The following is a 23,432-nucleotide window of genomic DNA, read 5'->3' on the forward strand; positions in this document are numbered from 1 at the left end:
ATATCCGTTGTTCCAAGCAAAGCCGCCTTCTGTAGCTGACGAGCTGAGATTCCGTCGGCTCCTACTATGATCAAGGGTTTTCCCAGAGTTTGGGGGGTTGGCACCAAGGGCCCCCAACAACTGTTAGCGTCACTGCAACTTCCTTTTTTCACATGTGCTCGATCTCTATTTGAAGGTCTTCATATTTCCATTTTTTTCTAGTTCTTTGTCACTGACCCACCTATCTCCAGCTACTGCAGCATCAATTATCCATACAGTATGTGTTTCTTCATGTCTGACTTATTATGGGCTAAAAGTTTTATTGGTCTGTTGTCACTGTTGTTTTTATTAGCCCCCTTTTTCTCTAATGGCTTACATAATGAAACCCATTCATTTTATCCACACATCAGCCCTGTGAGGCAGGCCAGGTGAGGGAAAACGGCTGGCTGAAAGGATATTTTTTGGCTACTGGGCTTTTCTTACTGTTTAACCACAGCAGGTAGACCAACCCCTCGCTTAAAGCATTCCTCAATGAGGGCTGTCCAGCCTCTGCTTGAAAACATCCAGCTCAGGGAACCCCACCATATCTCTTGATCTCTGGTCCTATAGTGACTTAGCTCTTTCCATTAGTTTTTTTTTGCTCCTAACCCTCACTCGGAACCAATGTTCTTGTAACTTAAATTTATTATTCCATGTCCTGCACTCTGGAATAATGGAGAACACAGTGCAGAACTGAAGATGGAGTCTGGCCGATGCTGAATACAGGTAGTCCTTGCTTAATGACCACAATAGGGACTGGGAAATTCGTTCAGTGGGGCAGTTGTTAAGCGAGTCGTGCCCGATTTTACGACCTTTTTTGCAGCGGTCATTAAGCGAATCACCGCGGCCGTTAAGCAAATCACCCAGTTCCCCATTGATTTTGCTTGCTGGAAGCCGGGTGGGAAGGTCACAAATGGCAATCCTGTGATCCTGGGACGCTGCAACTGTCGTAAGTGCAAGCTGGTTGCCAAGCACCCGGATCGCGATCACGTGGCCCCAGGGGTGTTGCGACGATTGTGTGAGGACCAGTTGTAAGTCCCTTTGTTTAGCACCATTGTAACTTCAAACAGTCACTAAATGAATGGTTGTTAAGTGAGGACTACCTGTATAGCGGACCTATTACACCCCACAGCTTGAAAACAACTTGATGCATCCTAAAATTGCTTGTGCCTTTTTTGCAGCCACATCACATCACTTGCTCTGCCTCATTTTATAATCAACTATTATTTCAAAATCCTTTTCCCACATCCTATTACCAAGCCAGGTACTCCCTTTCTTTTATTTATTTTTTCCTAAGAGTGAGGAACCGTGTATTGATCTCTATTAAATTTCCTTCTGTTCTTTTCAGTCCATATTTCCCATCAAAATCATGTTGAATTTTATTTTGGCCTTCAAAAAGATTAGCTACCCATCGCACTTTTTATGACCTGCAGATTTAATAGAACGTTCCTTCCACCTCTGCATCTGAGGCCTTAAGGAAAATAACGGGGGGGGACCCCAGATTGATCCTTGGAGCACCCCACTCAATACCTCCCTCCAGTTTAATGAGTGTTTTGTATGATTTCAGAACCAGTGGACCATCTACCTGCTAGAAACACAGTTCAGCCACATTAATTCTGATTATAGCAGGAAAGTGTGAACAAGGTAATTTATCAGGCAGGTGGGATTTCTATAACCACCCCCCCCTTGGTTTTGGGAAGCCCATACAATAAGTGTGAAAGTGTGAAAAGTCAGGCTGAAGAGAGCAGAATGCTCCGTAGGAAAATTGGGGAAATCTTTTGCAAAATAACAATGGAGGTTTGTGAATGAAACAAAAAAAAGTTACAAAAATAGCTATGCTTGTAGTTAGCAGGTACCAGTGGGAGAGTCCTGATATATTTTTATTTAATAGAGTACAAACTGTAAATGAAGAAATATGTCTCTGTGTGTATGTGTCTGTGTGTGCGCAAGCATGTGTATATATATTTCTAGTATTATATATAAGCGGTGTATGCCGCCCTGCTCTCTGGGCAGCCCACAACCATGAAAGAAATTACAGTAAAATCAATAAAACATAAAAAATGAAGATAAAAGAAAAAAAAGATGGTGAGCACCAGCAAACAGCAAAAGTGAATTGAACTTTGGCAAAAGGGAACAGAGGTGTTTTTGCGTCAAGGTTTATTAAAACGGTTGCCCGCCACGGTTAAATAGCCACGGCTATTTCTCAGATTAATGTTTCATCTTTTTTTCCCGGTGTTCAAGGCAGCTTACATGTGGATCTCTCTTTTTATCCCCCCCAACAACAACCCTGTGGGGTAGGCTCAGTTGCCCGAGAGTTACTTAGATTTCCAGAGCTGAGGGTGGATTCGAACCTGGGTCTCCCCAGTCCTCACGGTTTGCTTGTCTTAGTGTGTGTGCCGTGCACACCTAGCTCGCGGTGAACGGTAAATCACGTTGGTGGCTCAGCCGGCCAAGAGAGCACACTCAGTGGCGGAGTATCCGGGGGTTTGGGGTTCAGCAAAGCAAGGTTTGGTGGGGTGGCTGGACCCAGACGGTAGTAGTGGAAGTTAAAAGGGGGCAAAACGGGGGCCGAACCGAAAAATGTAGGGAAAATTCTATTGAACCAGATCCAAAAAACCCACATATGACTATAGGGAAGGTTTCTTGCTAGAGCACCGCTGCTCAACCTTGGCGGCTTGAAGATGGGTGGACTTCAACTCCCAGAATTCCCCAGCCAGCTTTGCTGGCTGGGGAATTCTGGGAGTTGAAGTCCACCCATCTTCAAGCCGCCAAGGCTGAGCAGCGCTGCTCTAGAGGCTTTGGCTACGAGTTTATCTCAGGTTGCCCTCCACTTTGAATAAAGATAAAGATAAAGATAAAATAAAGATCGCCCTGCTTTGAATCCCGCCCCCCCGGCATGAATTTTACGCTTGCTTTGGAAGCAAAGGAGCTTCCCTGCAACCGCCCGTGCGCGACAACCGATCCAACCGAGCCGCGCTCCGTCCCGCCATCCGCGGGCCTCGCTCGTTTATCGCTTCCACTCCCCACCCCCGGCGGCCTGCAGGGCAGATCCAAGGCGGCCTCCACGGCGTCACTCCCTCCCACCCCCCGGTGACGCAGGGCCCGGCCCTACGTCACCCAAGGGCGAGCCCCGGGGGTCTCCCCCCTGCAGCTGCCCTGCCCTGCCAGACCTCAAATTGCAAGCCGGCAGGCAGGAGCCCCCCGCCCCGTCCTTCCAGCCCCGCGCTGCCGCCCCCAGGCGACGCCCCACCCCGGCTGAAAAGGGGGGACAAGCCAAGTCACCCCCAGCGAGTGCTTCGCCACCCAAGCGAGCGTGCACGGTTGCGCGGGGAGGGGACGGGAGGGAAACATCTGGCGCGCCCCGGCCGGCCAGGGCGCCCCCTTCCGCGATCTCGGAGCGACCCCCCCACACGCCGGTTAAGGGGGCGGAGGGGGCGGCCTGTCCCCCCGCGGGCGGGGCGCGGGGCCGGGCCACGCGGCGGCGGCGGGGGCGGCGCTGCGCTCCCCCGCCGAGGGCTGGCCCGCCGGAGCGCGCGCGGACCCCGGGCGGGGGCGGGGCCTGGGGCGCGCGCGCGCGCGCGGCGGGCGGGCGGGGGGCGTGCCAGGCGCGAGCCGGGGAGGGGGCTCGGAAATGCAGCGGCGGAGCAGCAGGTGGTGCTGCCGCTCAGCCGCAGGAGCGAGCGCGGGGGTCCGCAGCCGCCATTGAACAATAGGCGAAGAAGCCGCGGCGCGGGCGAGGCCGAGCGCGCCCGGGGACTGCGCCGCCGTCCTCCCTGCCGCCGCAGCCCGGCCAGGCCCGCAGCCCCGGCGCGGCTCTCCCCGGAGGAGGCCGCCGCCGCCGCCGCCGCCGCCGCGCGAGAGACGCCCGCGGGGCCTCCCCGCCTGCAGCGCCGCGGCTCTGCTGCCCGGCGCGCGCCTGCCTCTCCGCCGGCCGCCGGGGCGACGCGAGCGGGCGCAGCGGCCCGGGGGGCTCCGTCTCGGGGCGGGCGCGCGGGAGCCGGGGCTGCGCCGGCCCGGCCCGCGGCAGCAGCAGGAGCCGCCCACAAAGGCCGCCGCCGCCGCCGCCTGGTGCAAAGTCGCCGCCTCCGCCCGCCTGCGCCCGGGCCGCCTTTCCCCGGCTGGTGGCGGCGGCGGCGGGCGCAGCAGCTGGCGGGCCGGCCGGAGCCGGAGTCGGAGCCGGAGCCGGTTGCGTCCCGCCCGGGGGCCGGACTGGCATGATGTTTCCGCAAAGCCGGCACTCGGTAAGGGGGCTGGAGCGGGCGCCCGGGCCCGGGAGAGGCGCCGGGGAAGGGGGCCGAAGTGCCGCGGGGTGCGCTGGGGATCGGGGCCCCCGGGGAGACGCCGGTGCCGTGGGGGGGAACGATCTGGGGCAAGGGGGGGAAGAACTCGCGGAGGGGGGGCCGAGGGCGCAAGGAAGCGGGGGTGGGAGGAGAAGATGGGGGAGCACTGGCGTCAGGGTGCCAAGAGTGCAGGAGAGGCGGAGGAGCCCAGATATTAGGGGGGTGCGTTGCAAGGCAGGAGCCCCCCTCCAGTTTTGCGAAGGGGTCTTCGGTAGGGTTAGTGGAAAGGGGGGCGCCCGGGGAGGAGGGAGGGAGAAGTTGGATTTGGGGAACGAGGTGTGGGTGGTGCAGCGAGAGGGGAGGAGGCGGTGGGGGCTGGGCTGCGGTGAATAATGGGGGGCGTGAAAGAGTAGCCTGCAGGAGGTATTGCCCCCCCCCGGAAGAAGCTTTTTCTTAAGGGGGAGGAGCCGAGGCATGGGCAGAAACCGGGCATAGAAGGCAGGGTGTGGGTATGGATCTGGGGGTGGAGGAAAGGACATATGGGCCTCGGGGGGACGGAGACTTGGGGGGTGCCCCCAAGAGATGAGGGGCACAGGCCTGGCTGAGCACCAGCCAGGTGGGAGCAGCCAAGAAGTTGCTGGAGCCCCGTGGTGGTAGAGGGTCCGGAGCACTGCTGGGCAGTGAGAAGATGCCTGTGGATTAAGAAGCAGGTCCTCATTGAGGAGGGTGGAAGGTGGCCCTCTCCAGTTGGGAGTTGCAATGGGGGGGGTTTGGGGGGTGAGTGAGAAGCCCATTAAGGGCAAGAATAGGAAGAGGTGTGATGGCTTGGCCTGTGGCTGGGAAAAGGAGGATTTGATTGGAAGATATGGTGGAATTTGCAAAACCTGGGGGTGGGGGTGGGGGTGGGAGCTATAAATAAACTCAGGAGCTCGGCATCCCCCCCCCCCATTGCACTTTGATATCTATAGGTTGAAACAGAGGAAAGGAAACAGCACCGGTGTTTCCATTTCCCTGAAAATGCTGGAAACAGGCCGCCTGTGCGGTGCTTGGTCAGAAATGGCCCTTTAAGCATCTGCAGAAAGAAAAGACCTCGTTTCATACCATGTGAAGAATACAGGATTATAAAGGGAAGAATATGAAAGGCAAGGAGAGTCACGTGAGCAGCGTTAAATTTAAATGACAGGAAAGCAGGTTTAGTTTTACTCTTCGCCCTGCACATTTTGCAATCTGGGCCTTCTCCTTTTGGAGGTGGAGGAGATTGTGTCTCCCTCCCCCCTCCGAATTCCTTGCCAAGGCCAAGGCCAGACCTGGAAAAAGTTGTGTGTCCCCAGATTGTGTCACAGCCGTAAAGCTGTTCAGGATCCCTTCATGGGGTATGTTTGCAGCAAAAGCCACCGAGCCCTAAAATAAAACCCAGCTCTTTCCATGTAGAAAAGTCACAAAGGAAGTTTCAAGGTTTACGCTGATGAGCTACTTTTCCAGGGGACTGGATTTGTAGAAATTATTGGGGAATGCCAAAAAGCGGACCTTCCTGGCACAAAAGAAAAATGAATGTATCTAGCATTGCACAATGCTTAAGATATCTTTGCTCGGTGCTCACATCCAGCTAAGCCATGATGTGCTTTTCCCCTAGAATGATCTCTGAACCCAGCCATTGCGACTTGCACTCTGTGCTTTACAGCTTAACTGTGATGTTTGGACTCAGCAGTGGTGGCTTATTTAATAAATTTGTAGTTCAAGCAAGCAAGCAGGATGCATTCAACAACAAACGGGGATTGGTGAAATAAAAACCCAGGTGCTCACCATCCAAAACAGGACAGGCACCCCTTTTCTCCCCCACCAAAATATTTAATTCTTGCAACTGCTAATGGCAGAGAGAATTGCTGGATTGGTGAAATCAGATGCTTCCTGCAAACCATCTGTTTCTAGCTGTCCAGATATGAAACGGATATAACCAGCCAGACCTAGATTATCTTGAAACAAGTCAAATCAAAGGGTCTTTAAATGCTTTAAACCAGCGTTTCCCAGCCTGAGCAATTTGCAGAGGTGAGGGCTTCAGTTCCCCTAATTCCCTACCCAGCGTGGCCACGGTTGAGAATGATGGGAGTTGAAGCCCACCTGTCTGGAAATTGGGAAACATTGCTTTAAAAGTATTGAAGGACTTGGCTGGGCCGTGCCCTGACAAATTCACATAGCCGCTCTTTGGATAGACAGCCAGCTGTAAAAAAATGGATTTAATAATAAATCAGTAAAAGCCAGGTCTTGGGCTGCCAGATCTGTACTGCCACCAAGAGTCTATTGGAGTTGAGCAGCCCATAAATTAAAAAACAATACAGTACTGCAAACCTCCAACACCAGTTGAGGGCAGCAAATAGATGTTTCTGGATCCCTTTGCTGCCTCCTGCTGGCTGTAGAGATGTTTGCAGCCTGGATACGGTAAACCAAAAACTGCACAGAAATGAAAATGCGTGGCTTTCCATAGCGGGTGAGCCAGTCTGATTGTGAGTGTGTCTGATTAGATGCACTCAAACCTGCACGTAGAAGGTGTGACTTTTTAGGGTTCCCCTACACGTAAAAAGTTAATTCCTTAGGAGTAAAAGGCTGGTCAGAGAATTGCTGGATTAGCTCTGGCGAGCTGACTGTTTATGAAGAGGGGGGGGAAGAAGGCAGTATTCAGAAACAGAGTTTTCTCTTCCTGACCTTGCAGACACTTGGAAGTGGTACATCCCATAGTTTTGGAACATTCACCTACATGCAGAACAGGCCAGGGATCGGTTGTAGCATCTGTGATATTGTACTTTTTATTTTGAGCATGAAACTGAGCCAACTCAGGGAGGCAGTGAAGGACAGGGAGGCCTGGCGCAATATGGTTCATGGGGTCACGAAGAGTCGGACACGACTTAACGATTGAACAACAACAACTTTTTATTTATTTGCTCGCTTGCTTTGCAGTTGGCCAAAACTTTCTATTTATTTATTATTAGACTTATCTCCCACCTTTATTTGTACAATTCAAGGCAGCTCCCACCTCCTATTTTCCCCATAACAACAGCCCTGTGAGGTAGGTTGGACTGAGAAAGGGACTGGCCCAAAGTCCCCCAGCCATGGCTAAGGCAGGACTAGAACTCACCGTCTTCTGGTTTCTAGTTCAACATCTTCAGGACTACTCTGCACTGGGTCTCAAAATATTGCTGTCTAAAACATATTGAGGATTGATTGATTGATTGATTGATTATGTGCCCTTGTAACTGATAGTTTGAGTGGTTTTATTAAGCTAAAACCAGGTGAACCATATCAACTTAGGGTGGGGGATAAACACTATCACTGTAGCTCCTAAATCATAGTTTATGTCTTTTGCTCGACGGGGCAATGCAAGTTTTCTTCTGTGAGCCTTGAGGACTAGCATCCTGAGCAGGCAGCTTAGCAATATATCGAATCAAACATAATGAAAGCTGGCTTCTGGGGTGATCTTTCAGCTGTGGCTAACAGATATCCCCCCCACCCCCACCCCATGCTGTTTCAGGCCTCTTCTCATCTGCCTCAGCAGTTGAAGTTCACAACATCCGATTCCTGTGACCGGATTAAAGATGAATTCCAGTTGCTCCAGGCACAGTATCACAGGTAAATTGGTCAGTTTTCTCCAGACCCTGGTTTCCCACTGTGCTCCCAGCTTCAGACCATGGTTGTGTGAATGATGATTCGTAGTCCAGGATGTGGGGACTGGTGGAATCGAAAAGAAGGTTGGATCCCACAGGACAAACACTCAGCGTGATTTGGTTTTATTACTCGTGTATTTATTTCCTCGACGTTTGCTCATGAGGATCTGAGCAATGGGGTTAAAATGTAATAGGCCTGAAAAATTGGGGGATCCTGTAAAAGCTTTTGGCTGCTCCAGCAGAGAAATGAAAGCATGGCTGGCTGGGGAATTCTGGGAGTTGAAGTTCACACATGCTGGCTGGGGAATTCTGGGAGTTGAAGTCCACCCAACTTAAAGTTGCCAGGTTTGAAAAACACTGGTCTAGACTCACGCGTCTTATTTAGGTATTTATTTTCTATGAGGGAGTGGAGAAGCTATCTAAATGAACGATGTCATTAGATCAAATGACTCTAAACTGGTTTAGACAGGTTCGTGGAAGTTAAAAGTAGAATAATTATGCATACAGCTGGCTTTATGAAACCTCCAGAATTAGAAGCAGTCTACCTTTGAAGATCAGCTGCTGGGGTAGAACAGTAGAAGAGGACTAGGATGCAACTGGCTTGAATTCCTAGATGGGTATGCAAGGTTATTTTGGCAGGGGATTGATCCTGCAATTTTAAGGGCGTGCTTCTTGGAAGCTGGGCTTTCATCATGAGGTTTGGCTCCTTGGCAAGTGCATGATTAAAAAAAAAAAAAATTTTAGAAAAGAGAAACAATACAGATTTAAAGGAAATAGAGTAAGAAAGTAAAGCATGAATGAGTAAACAAGGGGTCCCAAAAGCCAAGGAGGTTGTAATTTTCCATTTTATTTATTTATTCAATCAATTTATATTGCTGCCCACGGGCAACTCTGGGCGGGGTGCAACAAAGGTGTACAACAAATCATTAAAGGATTGTGAACAACAGAACATAATATAATTGCTTTAAGAAACTAAAAATAAAACTCCAAGCAAGGCTAAATTTCAAGAATCACGATCAACATGGTAAAAAGGCCATAAAGGGCAACAGAGGAAGTCAAAACGGAAAACCTGACCTGATTAAATTCTCCCCTGAAATTGAAATACGGACTCTTTATCTACTGAAAAATCCAGAAACGACAACTGTGTTTTAAGACAGTAGCGGGAGACTTCAGTAGCTTTGGTTATCCATTTGGAAGGGAGGTGGGCAAAGTTCAGTTTTGCAAACCCTTTGAACAGTGTTTCTCAGCCTTGGCAACTTTAAGATGTTTGGACTTCAACTCCCAGAATTCCCCAGCCAGCATGGCTGGCTGGGGAATTCTGGGAGTTGAAGTCCAAACATCTTAAAGTTGCCAAGGCTGAGAAACAAATCCACCGTTGTGTGATCTGAAACAAAGTTGTATTCCCGGATCAATACATTTTAAAAGACTGGATGCGATTGGAGATGGGGGTATATTTGATAAGGGGCATTCAGTTTTTAGAAACCAAACTTAAAAAAAAAAAAATCTAGAGGATTCCCGGAGGAATTCAATAATCTTGAGTCTTTCATCCTACGTAAAAATATGGAGAGAATGCCTCTTGAGAAGAAGTACAGAGGAAGAGATATTAGTGCCTCTTTAAAAGAGGTTTTCCATCCAGCCTATTGGAAAAGAGAGAATGCTGCTTTTCCAGTGAAGCTGAGATGAGCCGTCAGCAGAAATAATATAAAAATAACCCTTCCTTCCTGAATAAGAGAGGAACACAAAGATTTCTTCCGAGATACGTTTTGCCTTGCAAATATATAAGGCTATTATTTGAGTCTTTCCCATTACACTTGCTTTTATCCAAATTGTACTCAAACAGCTCAAGATAGCATACGTCATTTTCCTCCATTTGGTTCCCCCCCCACAACAGCCCTGTGAGGTAGATTAGGCCAAGAGATTGTGACAGACCCAAGAATCACCTAGTGAAGTCCCCCAAGTAGGGGGGTGAGCCTAGGCTGGCGGTCCTTAGCCTTATTTTCCTGCTCTTGGAAAAGCTAAGCAAGTTTGGGTCTGTTGGGTTTGGACGGGAGACCACCAGGTAATGCCACGTCTGTAGACTTGAGTAGAAAGCTCAAGGATTGTTCCAGGAGACGGCAGAAGCAGTTCACTTCTGCACCGTTGCCACGAGAACGACGTGGGCACCTCCATAAAGTCACCAGGAGTTCCTCCAGCTGCAATCTGTCAGGTGTAGCTACTGTACCAGGCTGGTTCTTGGTCATGCAAAAATTTGCTCAGGAGGGTCCCATTTTGTTCTCGTTTAACCAACTTGCCCTTCTGTTCTTCTAGAAGGCAGGGCCAGTGTGCCCCTTGGCAAAGGTAGATACTTGAAAAGTGCTTTCGAAATGAAGCGCGCCAATGTTCAGCTGTGCGAAAACTACTTTTGAAAAAGTCCCCAGCGCTAGTAGGCAATTCTTGCAAACATTCCCAAGGGGGCAGCCTTTCCTATGGCAGTGAAGCCCCCCCCTTCTTCCCCTGTGCCCACCTCCCCAATTTCCCTCTTTCTTGCAGCCTGAAGTTGGAATGCGACAAGCTGGCCAGCGAAAAATCGGAGATGCAGCGCCATTACGTGATGGTAAGTTTCGCACTCGCGATAGACAGGTCCCGCAGAGAAAAGCTCCACATCCTGCAGGTGCCCCCCACCCTCCAGTTTGCCCCATAGAAAGGGGCAGGGGGAACCGCACTCTTGGTCCTGGTCCCCTGCAGGCCACAGCACGTGGAGGGTCTCCCCTTCCAATGCAAGGGATAGAGAGGTTGGAGAGCACCGTGGGGGGGGGTCAAGGCCCCCATGGGCCAGATAGCCTCCCAGGAGGAATCAAACCTGTGAGCCAAAGACCCCCATTACAGCCTTAAGAGCAGCTCCGAATTGGCTTCTTGTTCTGGATTCCTCCCCATCAACCTGAGTCCATTTTTAATCCCTTTCTCGGATGTGGTTCATAACAGGAATTTGGCACCAAGATTTTCTCCCCAACTTTGCCTCCCGTTTTGCTTTGAAAGGGAAGAGAAAACGAGGTCACCCCTCTTTCGCTTGTCAATGGCAGGGAGAGGTTTTCCAGAGTTCTGCCTTTCCCCTTTTAATTAAATTTGGGGGGTTATTTCAGCCCCCCCGCCCCCTTCATCTGCTCCATTTGTCTTAATATCATTTTCATGACGTTGAGATCATGTTTCATATGTCCAGCTGGTTTTTTTAGTTCCTTAAGGCAGTGTTTCTCAACCTCTACAACTGAAAGATGTGTGGACTTCAACTCCCAGAATGCCTCAGCCAGCATTTGTGGACTTCACCTCCCAGAACTGGAGCATTCTGGGAGCTGAAGTCCACAAATGCTGGCTGGGGAATTCTGGGAATTGAAATCCACACATCTTAAAGTTACTGAGATTGAGAAACGTTGCCTTAAGAAATGACTTCTGGGGGGGGGCTCTTTAAGCACCATCTAAAGTACATTTTGGAAGGCTTCAAAAAGCTCTTTTTAAGGGATTACAGTGTTTGTCAGGAAGAAGCAATGGATGAAGGTGTGTGGCAGTCGCTGGGGTTGGGGTAAACCATGGTTTGACATTCCTTGCTGAATGAGCTGGTTGCCATTTAGATCCTAGGCAAGTTGACGGGCCACAAGTTTTGTTATCCAGCCTGGGAATTTAAAGAAATACCCAGGAGGAAGACAATAGCAACTTCCTTTTTGAGTCAAAGAAAACTGGATGGACGTCTCTGTTTAGTCCAGCGGGAGCCAAGCTTGAGGAGAGGGAATCTTTCCCATTTTGTTTTTTCAACTTGAGGACTAGAAACTTAAGGAGGCGCTGGAGAGACCCAGAGAGCGAGAACAAGGATTCTGCTGCCAGGTGGAATCAACTCCTTTTGTGTCGTCTGTTCCGCCTCCCTCACCTTTGCAGAAGGGACCGACCATTTGCATAAGTCACGCAGGACGCCGCGGCACGAGGCTTGGCTCGTTTTTTATTTTTATTTTTTTTTTAGCTTTTAAATCAGCCCCGTGCGCTGCCGCCCTGACACAGTTAGCTGGTTCTCCTTGACGCGCCTGCTTGGAGGCGGCCAGCTGCGCGGGTTGCGGCTGCCAAGATTCAAGGTGATGGATTTTTATTTTCCACCATCAAGGCGTTGTCGTTAGCATTGATTGAAATGAGTTCTCAGGCCCTCCAGAAAAAGACAGCCGCACCTTCCCTGGAGCGGAGAGATAAGGGCCGCGGAATGACTGCTTTGTATTTCCCAGGAAATTCAATTAAAAAAAGGAGAAAAAAACACAAGCTGGAAGAGGACAGCTTTGCCCTGTCCTCCGGGGTAAGTGAGGTGGCGTAAGCACACGCTGTCCTTGCGTGAGAGTCGAGAAAAGCCGCAAAACTCAGGGGACGTTGCAGAACCACATCTTGCTCCTGCGGCTTCCGTTTAGACAGCAGAACGGCCATTGGCCAAACCCCCTGCCTTGCCAAGTTCCTAGTCCTTAACGCTGAGCGTCTGCATTCTACGTAGCCCTGCAAGATCCATTATGCAGAACAGAAGACTGAACTGGGTTTGTTTTTTCCCCTTCCTCAGATAATTCCTGAGGCCCCAAATCAGCTCTTGGCAACTGAAATAAATGGGCACGGTCCATGTTTCTGAGACTTTTTGCTCTCAGGACCCCTTCCCACTTTTAAAAATTGCAGAGGGCCCCAAAAGAGTTTTTGTTTGCATGGGTGAGGTTTATCAATATTTACCACGTTAAAAATGAAAATCAAAGCATTGGTAGAATATTTAATTATGGAATCTGGTAAAAATAACACTATTCAACCCATTCGATATTAGCATCAATAAAATATTTTTCATGAAAAAACCCTGTTTTTTTTAAACAAATAAAAAATAGCAATGAGAAGAGTGACCTTGTTTTATGTTTTTGCAAATGTCTTCAATATCTAGCAAATGATTTTGATTTTGCAGGCCCCTGAGAGGGTCTTGGGGGACCCCCAGGGGTCCTCAGACTACACTTTAAGAAACACTGTTCTAGTGATCTGGCATGAGATTTTGGAACTTCTCCGTGTGACACTTAGCCATATAGGTTTTGATCACCTGTTGTAGGTTTTTTCCTGCTTAAATATGTAGGTTGCACAAGGAACCTTTTTAATGAAAAACGGTGAAAATGGTTCCCAGTAAATAAATGGGCACAAGCACAATTTTGGGGGGAGGAGAGATTTTTTTTAATGCATTGAGTTATTTTTAGGTTTGCTTTGGAAGGCAGGGAACGGCTCGTGATCAAACCGAGTTCATCCTGGTTGTGTCTAAAATCGTGGCTTGGCCTTAGCTTGGTTGGAAGAGTTTTGGCGTGGTCTGAGTTCGCTGCAGTCGAACCTTAATTCCGTGTGAAGGATGCCAAGCGGGGGGAACGGAATTGCCTGCTGTTAAGCAAAAGCTGGTGGTGGGTGGGACCAAAGTTGATGTGGGCGGGGATAGAACCAGGATGGGTGGGGCCAGAATGGCTGTGGGTGGGGCCAAAATCAATGGGAGCATACCAGCAAATTTTTTCTTAGCTCATCCATTTTCTTTCTTTCTTTCTCATCTTTTTCCCCTTTCTCCCCTTCCTTACCCTCTTTCACCCTGACACACTGTACAGTAAAGCTATTTAAATGATAATAATAATTTGCTGGCCACAGTGGGGAGCTTTGAGTCAAGTCCTGTACCAGGAAGGAATGTTGTGGGCATGGCCAAGTTGCAGGCGCGTGGGAAGGGCGAGGAGTGTATTAACTTCCAGGCTGTTGCCCTTCCAAAAATGAAAATGTGTTTTTGTTTTCTATGCTTAGAAGCATAGAATTGTAGAGTAGAAAGGGGTCCCCAAGGGTCATCTAGTCCCGCCCTTTGCAGTGGGCAGGAAAAGCGGTCAGGGTCAGATTTGTGGAGTGGGAAGGGACCCCAAGGGTCATCTAGTCCTGGCCTTTGCAGTGGGCAGGAAAAGCGGTCAGGGTCAGATTTGTGGAGTGGGAAGGGACCCCAAAGGTCATCTAGTCCCGCCCTTTGCAGTGGGCAGGAAAAGCAGTCAGGGTCAGATTTGTGGAGTGGGAAGGGACCCCAAAGGTCATCTAGTCCCGCCCTTTGCAGTGGGCAGGGAAGCCAGTTAGAACCACAGAACCTTAAAAACCTCCAGAGATGGAGAATCCACAACCTCGCCTGTTTCTAATCTAGTTGTGTGTGGGCAGGGCGTGCCTTAGAGGCCATGACTGGCCATGATCAGAATACAGAGCTTCCACAGGCAGGGAGTGTATACCTCTTCGTAAAATTGGGAAATGAGCTGTGTCCAAATCCTGTGCAGACAACTCTAGAACTTAGGAGGCAGAAAACAGGCATAGATTGGATGTAGCAAGCCGGTGTTTTAACTGTCTCTTTCTTCCTCCCTCCCTCCCTTCCAGTATTACGAGATGTCCTATGGCCTCAACATTGAAATGCATAAGCAGGTGAGATTTTAATATTGTTCTGCTCTCGGCAAGGGACTTTTCAGGCCGCCTGGTGCAGACCACCGAATCAAGGGTGGGTTTCTCTTAGGTTCTCTGAGGCTGCCTCCTCCTCCCTCGTATTTGATTTGGGATTGCAGTATTGCCTGGCGGGCATTATGGACCACATGAACTACGTGCTGCCTTGGATGACATGCAGGGCCACCCTCCCCACCCCAAACAGGCAGAGCCTTTGCAAACAGCTGGGCGGGTCGCAGACAAAAGCTAAATATAATTGAAATTGCATTTAAATGACATTTAAATTCAATTGCGGCTAATCAGATTTGTTCCTCGTGCGTGTAATCATCTTCCCGTTCTGACTTATTCTGCCTTTGGCAAGGCTCTGCAGACCACACCCGGTCTTTGAAGGTACCGGGGGAAACCAAATTGAATTTCAAAACACGGATTCGCTCCACCCGGCCTGTTTCTTTATCCTCGTCTCCTTCTACACTGAGATCTGCTTTTCGGCTGCTCTGTGGCCCGGTGGACCTCTGCCAATTCTTCCAGCACCCATTGTTAGCCCGGATTTGAACTACAAAGCCGCCCTCTGCATTTTTGGGAACAGGGCCACAAATAGGAGCTGGGCTTGTTTTATTCAAGACAAGAGGCCGATCTCTTGGTTCTCTTGCCTGGCCCTGATCAGTGGTGTGAAATTGCAATTACAATTCTCATCTCCCTTTGTTTGAAGCCAAAAATCAAGAGGACACAAAGATTTGTCTCCCCTTTTCAATGGTGACGTTGGGAAACTCCACTCAACCACTACCTACATCAGTGTTTCTCAAATTGACGACTTTAAGATGTGTGGACTTCAATTCCCAGAATTCCCCAGCCAGCCATGCTGGGGAATTCTGGGAGTTGAAGTCCACACATCTTAAAGTCGCCAAGTTTGAGAAACACTGATCTACATAGCTCCCATCTTCTTTTCCTTTGCTCACTTTTACCCCTCTCAGTTCTCATTCCATATAAACTGGCATGGTTTGCCCGTCCCACAGACCTGCACGCGTTTACCCAAACCAGCCTTCAACAATTTCTTTATGTGATGGTTCAAAGGGTTGCGCGAAACCGGACACCAGGTGGATTCCCCAAACGCTAAGACAGACGCTTCTTTGAACAGGCAACTTGCAGGGAGAAGCTGCCCGTCATTCAGGAGGTTCAGTAAAATGGCTGCGTGTCACCCTGGCGATTTGCAGCCTTGGCACGATGCCGTCGTGGCACCACTGATGGGGGCTATGTCATTTGCAGCGGCCCCGTTAACGCCGCTGTTGTGCAAAGGAGGTCGATGGCGCTGCTTGCCAAATGACACGTTCGCCCAAATGCTGTAAATGGCTTTGGAGCTGGGTCGGTTGCGTGCCAGAGGCATGTGCGTAAGTCAAGGTTTTGCCGCCTTGTACCAAGCAAGTGGATTGAAGGCCCATCCTCTGTGCCAACGTGGTGTTATCTTCTCTTTCAGGCTGAAATTGTCAAGCGGTTGAATGGCATTTGTGCTCAGGTTTTGCCGTATCTTTCGCAAGAGGTAACCCCCCTTTCTTTGCTCTGGAACTTTAGGAGGAAGGGGTCAGGGCAGAAACACCCTAATTTAGCTTTCAGAAAGTAGGGTAGCTCTGCTCACCCTTAATGGCTCCATTAGGTACGAGATGGAATTTGTCTGTCCCACATTAGCACCTGAATCTTCACCTCCCCTTCAAACCTGCCCCCCACCCACGCTTCAGGTTTACTAAGCACTTTCCTAAGGGGTGTAGGATGCCCTGGGAACTGCTCTGATCATAATGGCAGACATTGGGGGGTTCAAGGGGCCCGGTGGCTCTCTTGCGGACAGCACCAGGGAAAATGGCATGTCCTGGGACCTCCTGGTGGAGGTGGGCAAGGGAGAATGTGCAGAATAATAAAATAGCAGCAGCAGCCAAATCCAGCCTAAACATCTGGCTGACTGTGCGACCAACAACAGTAATAATAATGGGAAATGGCATTTCCTAGGATCTTCGGGTGGAAGTAGGCTCATCGCCCTTTCTCTCTTGTTGCTCCTCCTGCGGATGGGTTCATTATGGTCTCCTGATCCTGTCTCCTCTTTCCCTTCCTCTCCCCCAGCACCAACAGCAGGTCCTGGGCGCCATTGAGCGAGCCAAGCAAGTGACCGCCCCAGAACTGAACTCCATCATTCGGGTCTGTGATGCTCTTTTATTAGAACTGATGGGGGGGAGTCTTGGGAATTAACGTTGGGAGCGGTCCCTGTTTTTATATGTCTGCTCTCCTTGTTTGCTGGGCACCTGGCACCGTTCAGAGCAGTGTTGTCCAAACTTGGCCACTTTAAGATGAGTGGACTTCAACTCCCAGAATTCCCCAGCCAGCATGGCTGGCTGGGGAATTCTGGGAGTTGAAGTCCACACATCTTAAAGTGGCCAAGTTTGGACAACACTGGTGTAGAGAGTAAGGAAAGTGATTGATGGGCTGATTACGTGCTATCAAGTCGGTGTTCCCTGTTTGCAACCACCTATGTAGATTTTGTCGATGACAATCTGTCTCTGACCTGGTCTTACCTTGACGGAGATCTGCATCTAGGCAAAAGGGGTTGAAACATGTTTTAAGCCCAGAACAGCCAGATAACATTTGGAAGTGGCTCAGACAGACACCTCCCTGATTCACGGGCGTATAAGAAGGGGAAGGAAGTTTAGCACGATTCTGTTATTAGAGCCCACCTCAGTAAAGGGAGTTTTAGCCCTCCGGAGGAGTGGATTTCAAGGACTGGCCTACCTAGTGGGGCTGACAGGTAGGCATCACTTATGCCAGGGATCTACCTGTGATGTTTTCTGCAGCTTTGGTTCTTATGTGGTTAACCATATACATTTGACAAACAAACAAACCCGATCAAGTCAAAACCTAGCAGGTACATTCAGACAATCTGCTGTGTTAAAGTTTCCCTTGATTTTGTTCTGGGCGGCTATTAGGTGAGGTGTGAACCCAATGCATGTGTGTTCTTCCTATTGGGAGGACCCCAAAACGAGTGAATTCAGGAGTCTAAGCATCTTCTGTGGACGCACCCCAGATGTTTCATTCTTCGGGTCACGTATCATCCAGGAGGCAGTACAGTGCAATGGTTAGAGTGTCTTGCCTGGGTTCTATTCCCCACTAAAGCTTAGAATATTTTCCTGCATGGGCTAGCCTGCTTTACAGGGTTAATATGAGGATGATGGGAAAGAATGACAAACGCTGTTTAGTACTCCTTGGAGGAAAAGGGGATGAAGATGTAAAAAATAAAGGCCTGGATACATAACGTAATTATATTCATTTATTATGAATACAGTACGTTTTGCAGACTCGGGCCTTGTTTATTTCCCCAAATTGGAACAATCTTTCTGTGGTTGCACCACGGATTCATTATATTGTCATTAGCCATCTTTTCAACGTTTCAACGCAGAGTGCATAGTTTTCCATCCACCCCTATATTTTATGTTCTCAGCAGCCTTGCGAAACCAAGGAGGTTGTTTTGGTGAACCTCTGCAGCAAGTCAGGATTCAAATAAGGATCCACCCAAGTTTTAATGCCGATAAACTAACTGCTACATTGCACAGATTTGCAATGATGTCACTGCTTAATGCCCCTTAATACCTCATTAAGGGACTTTGGGACGTGCAGTTTCCCAAGCACCTAAATTGGATAATTACAACCAACCTTCCTTCCTTCCTTCCTTCCTTCCTTCCTTCCTTCCTTCCTTCCTTCCTTCCTTCCTTCCTTCCTTCCTTCCTTCCTTCCTTCCTTCCTTCCTTCCTTCCTTCCTTCCTTCCTTCCTTCCTTCCTTCCTTCCTTCCTTCCTTCCTTCCCTCTTTCCTTCCTTCCTTCCTTCCCTCCCTCCTCTTACACATCCTCTCCTGCCTTCAACTCTCTTTTTCCCTTCTCTACCTTCCCCATCCTTCCCTTGGTCCTTCCTTCCTTCCTTCCTTCCTTCCTTCCTTCCTTCCTTCCTTCCTTCCTTCCTTCCTTCCTTCCTTCCTTCCTTCCTTCCTCCCTCCCTCCCTCCCTCCCTCCCTCCCTCTCTCTCTCTCTCTCTCGTCAATTTAAATGGCTGAAATTCATGACTCTGGGCAGCTAACAATAATTTAAAAAGCAGAAAAACATCAAACAGTAAAAAACCAACAACATACACATTCATCTACAGCCATGGTAGAAAACCACCCACACCATTTGCACAGCTATCACACAGACTCAGGTACCCACCGGGATCCCCAGGCTCAGGGCCAAACCGTGCCTTTAAGAACATGCAAATGACCAACAGGATTGGGGCCAATCTAATCTCTAGAAAATTTATGCTCCAAAGGGCCTTCTTTAAGAACTGAGATCACCAACCGGTGCTCACAGCACTAATCCAGCATCAGCAGTTATGAGAACAATCATTTTGGTTCTGGAGAGACTATTTAATATTCTCGAGAATCCCCTGGTACATAGATTGCCCAGGAATGGCAGAGCAGTGTTTCTCACCTTGGCAACTTTTAAGATGTGTGAACTTCACCTCCCAGAGTTCCCCAGCCAGCATGGCTGGCTGGGGAACTCTGGGAGTTGAAGTCCACACATCTTAAAAGTTGCCAAGGTTGAGAAACACTGCATTAGAGGGTCTCCCTCTCTCTCTTTCTCTCTCTCTCTTTGCCTTGTTGTTTCTGAGAAGGCCATACAACATGCTGTCAGGTTATGCTCAAGGAGTGAGAACTGAGGACAAAACTGGACAGGGGTGGGTGGGGGGAATCTCCAAATTTAACCTGTCGAGCCACATCAACAGGTATAGCATGCTACTTTACTGTGCAAAAACCACATCTGAGCATGCAAACTTAATAACTATAATTCTGCACACTCAGAAATAGAGGCTGAATCGGTAACCCGTGCATAGTTACACTGCCCATTGTACCACCCCTGGCATCTGGCGCTGCTAAACCCGATTGTCAGCAATTTTAGTTGTCTTTCTGGCGAAGACATTACAATTACTAACAGGCATGAGGACCCAGGAGTATGGCTGAGCTGGTACAGCAGCTGTACTGATTGTTTTGATGAATGGGATTACCTCAGTTGTGTGTTTTAAAGGTAGTCCTCAACTTATGACTATTTGTTCAGCGACCGTTCGAAGTTATGACGGTGCTGAACGAATGGTGGTTATGACTGGTCCTCAGAGTTACAGCCATCCCAACAGCCCCGTGGTCACGTGATCGTGATCTGGGCGCTTGGCAACCCATTTGCACTTACAGCTGGTTGCCAAGCCCCCTGCGATCACAGGATCGTCATTTGCAACCTTCTCTGCCGGCTTCCCCAGAAAGTCAGTGGGGAAGCCAGCAGGGGAGGTCATAAGTTGCTGGGGTAAGTCTCCCCCACCTGTACACTCTCCTCAGCCCCTCTGCGCTTGTGCAGCCCCAGCCACTTGCACACCCCCTTGCTCTGTCCCCCACCCGACAGCAGCCACTTACCTGCCTGCCAGCCTGGGACCTGCAACTTTCTGCTGGCTTCCTCACTGATTTGGTTGTGGGAAGCTGGCAGGAAGTTGCCTTACCTAACAACCATGGGATTCAGTTAATAACGGTAACCAGGACTGCAGGGATTGCTGTTGCTAGGCGATGTGGTCATGCTTTACAACCCCATCCCTTAGCAACGGAAATTCCTGTCCCAAGTGTCGTCATAAGTTGAGGACTACCTGGATATATTTCATCACAGTTTTTACATGCTTTTGTATTGTTTCTTTTCTTGTTTTTAAATGGTAGTATTGTTCTTTTTTGTTGTTTTTCTATTAGTTTTAATGGTTGGAAGCTGCGCAGAGTCCTGTATATCAGATGGGCAGCTGTATAAATCTGAAAAATAAATAGATAAACAAACAAACAAATAAATTGTCCTGCAAGCAAGACCTAGCTTGGACTCCGCAATAAAGGTTGCCAAGTTGTTAGCAATAGCAGGCTTGCAGAATTTGGTCAAGACCGTCTTCTCCTTCTTCATCATTCCAGCTTAGGTTTTTTCTATACAGGTTGTCCTTGTTTAGCAACTGCCTCGTTTAGCAACCGTTCACAGTTACAGCGGTGATGAAAAAAAACTTTCTGACCAATCCTCGCATTTACGACGTTTGCAGGTCTGTAAAGTAAAGGAAAGCTGAAGTCAGATTGTGGTCTGATAAACGAGGACAACCTGTATTTAAAGCATCATACCTGTGTTTTATTGGACCTGGACGGTAAATCAATAGGGACGATCGAAGGCAGGTGACGGTGGGGATGGCCGCGTCTCACCCTTCTTTCTCGTCTGTTTTCCTCTCTCGGATCTTCTCTACAGCAGCAGCTTCAGGCTCATCAGCTGTCCCAGCTCCAGGCCCTCGCCTTGCCCCTCACCCCGCTGTCCGTGGGCCTGCAGGCTCCCTCCCTCCCCGCCGTGAGCGCCAGCACCGGCCTGCTTTCCCTCTCTGCGCTGGGCTCCCAGGCCCACCTCTCCAAGGAAGACAAGAACGGGCACGACGGGGACGCCCACCAAGAGGACGACGGGGAGAAGTCGGATTAGGCGGATTTCGTCCGGTCGGGGGCAGAAGGCAGGGCAGGGCGATCCGGGGAGCAGAAGATGCTGTATTTAATCCAGTCCGGGGGTGGCGGGCAAGCAACAGCTGTTCCGTGGGGTGGGGGCGAAAAAATAGTTGCAGCAATAACCTTTTAGCCCCTCCCTCCTCCTCTTCCTGCCCCTCCCGCGTCACAGCCCCTTAGTGGACCAGGGCTGCATGGACAGTCCCCAACATCCCGAGTCAGTGACACTGCATTTGTGCACGGGCATATGCGTGCATGCGGGAGGTCAGGTGGGGAAGGGGCCTGACCCCCTCCCTTTCTATCTCTCCCCCCCCTTTAAATTAATTCCAAAAGAGGGAGCTGGCATCCGAATGCTAGCGATGCATTCTTGAGGTTGGTGACCCCCTTCCCACATCCACCAGCCCCCCTCCCAGGGCTTTCGCAAGCACCCCAAGCAATTGCGTGGTCCGTCACAAGAGACCATAACACTTGCCGGAGTTAGCAAAGGGGAAGGAGGTGGGTTTGCTTGATCCCAAATTTGTGTGGAAACCAGAGCCAGGGAAAAGCAGATCCTGGGTATCTCCCCCCACCCCATCACAGAGGTCCTGCCTCAGCAGGTTTTCGACAGCAGGCGGGGAGGACGAGTTGCTGGCGTCCCGCGGGTCAGCCGCGTTTCCTGCCTCCCAGCTGCCCAGGGACGCGGTGCAAAAACCCCGTCCCGACATTCTGCATCCGCTTTGAGCTCCCTGGCGCAGCAGTGCCCAGTTCCCCACAGCTGGATGGCCACGGTTCCATGCCCGTGGAGGGCCACCCTCTCCCAGTGCGCAGGGCCAGGCCCCATTGGAAGAGGGCGTCTCCGACGGGGTGAGAGGCAAAACGGCTGCCTTAAGCATTGCCAGACTTCCTGGGACCCACTAGAAATGCCCCCAGGTGGAGAGAGGTGGCTGAAATGCCAAGAACAAAAGGCCCCAATGGGAGGCTGGCATGTTGCCCACAGCCCCTAGATCACACTTTAATTCCCCAACCCTCACAGTTGGGATACTGACTATTCTAGCCGACATTGCACGGGCGTCATTGTGTCTGTCTCACCCTCCCAACAGCACAATTTCCCTGTGTGGATTAGATGCCCCCCCAAAAAAAATCCTAGATCCAACAAACTTGCCCTTATCTGCAAGCCCTCAGCAGCAGCGTTCAACCAGAAGGCGTGTTACTCAAAGCAGGGGGATAGTCTTCTGAAAGAGTGTCCCGCACTGCAGGGTAGCGTGTTTTGATTTTGGGAGACCGGGTGAGCGGCAGGGCGTGAAGGTGTGCATTCCACCAATTATTTCACTGAAGGCAGGCTATGTTGGCTGTTTGGGGTTTTGCGAGGGGTCTGGCTGGGGCCAACCCCGTTGGACTTCACCAGCGCAAGGGATTGAATAATTTGCAAACCGCCAGATCCCACCTGATGCCGAGCCCGTGGTTTAATTTGCTTTGCCGCCGCCTCGGCGGTGCTTAGCCCACGTATGCCGGTGGGTGCTGCTTCTCTGCAGAGCCCTCTGCTTTGACTTCCATTCACATCGCCGCCCCCCCCCGTAACACTCGCACAGCATCTTCCGAGCTTTCCGGACCCCCGCTCGACTCCTCTTTATCGCTCGCCTTCCCCTGCTCCCACCAGCACTGTTTTAGCTAAGCAAGCACCTTTGTCATTATGCATGTCTCTTGTTTTTAAGGTAGCACAGAAGCAAAAATTTTATATATATACATATATATAAATATATATAAATATATAAATATATTCGTTCGGTATCTCTGCCTCCAGGTGAACCTCTCAACGGCGTGTTGTTTTTAATCTGCCTTGCTGTTTTCTTCCCCTCCCTCCGTTTTCGGGTGAAAAGCTGGAATTTGGAGACCGTCTGAACGTCCGCTCGGCGGGATCGTTCTGCTTGTTCGTTTGAAATTCTGGTTGTTGAGGGGGACGGAAAACGATGTGAAGGGGGGGCTCCCGGAAGCCTTCTTGGCCTCTCCCCGTTGCTTAAAAAAACCCAAGCTATCCTATCTTTCAGTATGCTAGCTCGACTTCTTTTCTTTCGGTCCCCAAAATAAATTTTACGACACAGAGAATTTTTCGTGTTTGTATATATTCCTTTAGAGAGAGAGAGAGAGAGAGAGAGAGAGATCTTGTTGGCTCCATGTGTTTATTAATCACTTGACCCTATATTAAGAGGAACTGAGAAAAATTCTGTATTGAGGATGTAATAGCTGTGCCTTTTCCAATAAAGAAATCAGATTGTTGGTTAAACTGTGACCGCGTCTTTTCTTGCTTTTTAGCGCCCCTTTTCCTCTGTTTTTTTTCTTTTTGCCAGCGTGCAAACCTCCGAGGCTGAAAATGAAATGATGATCGAAAGGTATCAGTTAAAAGTCTCCAATGAAAGTGTTCTATAAAGGCATAAGATTGGGAATCCTTTATGACTGTATTGCCATTAGAGGGCGCTGTGGCTTTATAAGGTGCT

General features: G+C 49.8%; 1 protein-coding gene across 2 annotated transcripts; it reads left to right on the top strand.

The window, feature by feature from the left end:
* The first annotated feature begins 3,664 nt into the window (after window positions 1-3,664).
* TLE5 (TLE family member 5, transcriptional modulator) lies at window positions 3,665-23,227 on the top strand. 2 transcript variants are annotated; one of them, XM_088149373.1, is made up of 7 exons: window positions 3,665-4,259; window positions 7,822-7,919; window positions 10,484-10,547; window positions 14,354-14,398; window positions 15,885-15,947; window positions 16,520-16,594; window positions 20,726-23,227. In XM_088149373.1, the coding sequence occupies exons 1-7, from the start codon at window positions 4,233-4,235 to the stop codon at window positions 20,942-20,944; spliced, it is 591 nt and encodes a 196-aa protein (XP_088005499.1). In that variant the 5' UTR covers window positions 3,665-4,232; the 3' UTR covers window positions 20,945-23,227. The 2 variants fall into 2 exon arrangements, with proteins under 2 accessions (XP_088005499.1, XP_088005498.1); XM_088149372.1 differs by having other exon boundaries at window positions 3,672-4,259; window positions 20,723-23,227.
* Window positions 23,228-23,432: the final 205 nt, after the last annotated feature.

The sequence above is a fragment of the Python bivittatus genome, unplaced genomic scaffold, assembly GCF_059951505.1.
Source record: "Python bivittatus isolate LINGU-HERP-01145 unplaced genomic scaffold, Pbiv_v1 ctg000580_np1212, whole genome shotgun sequence".
In the NCBI taxonomy this organism is placed as follows: Eukaryota; Metazoa; Chordata; class Lepidosauria; order Squamata; family Pythonidae; genus Python; species Python bivittatus.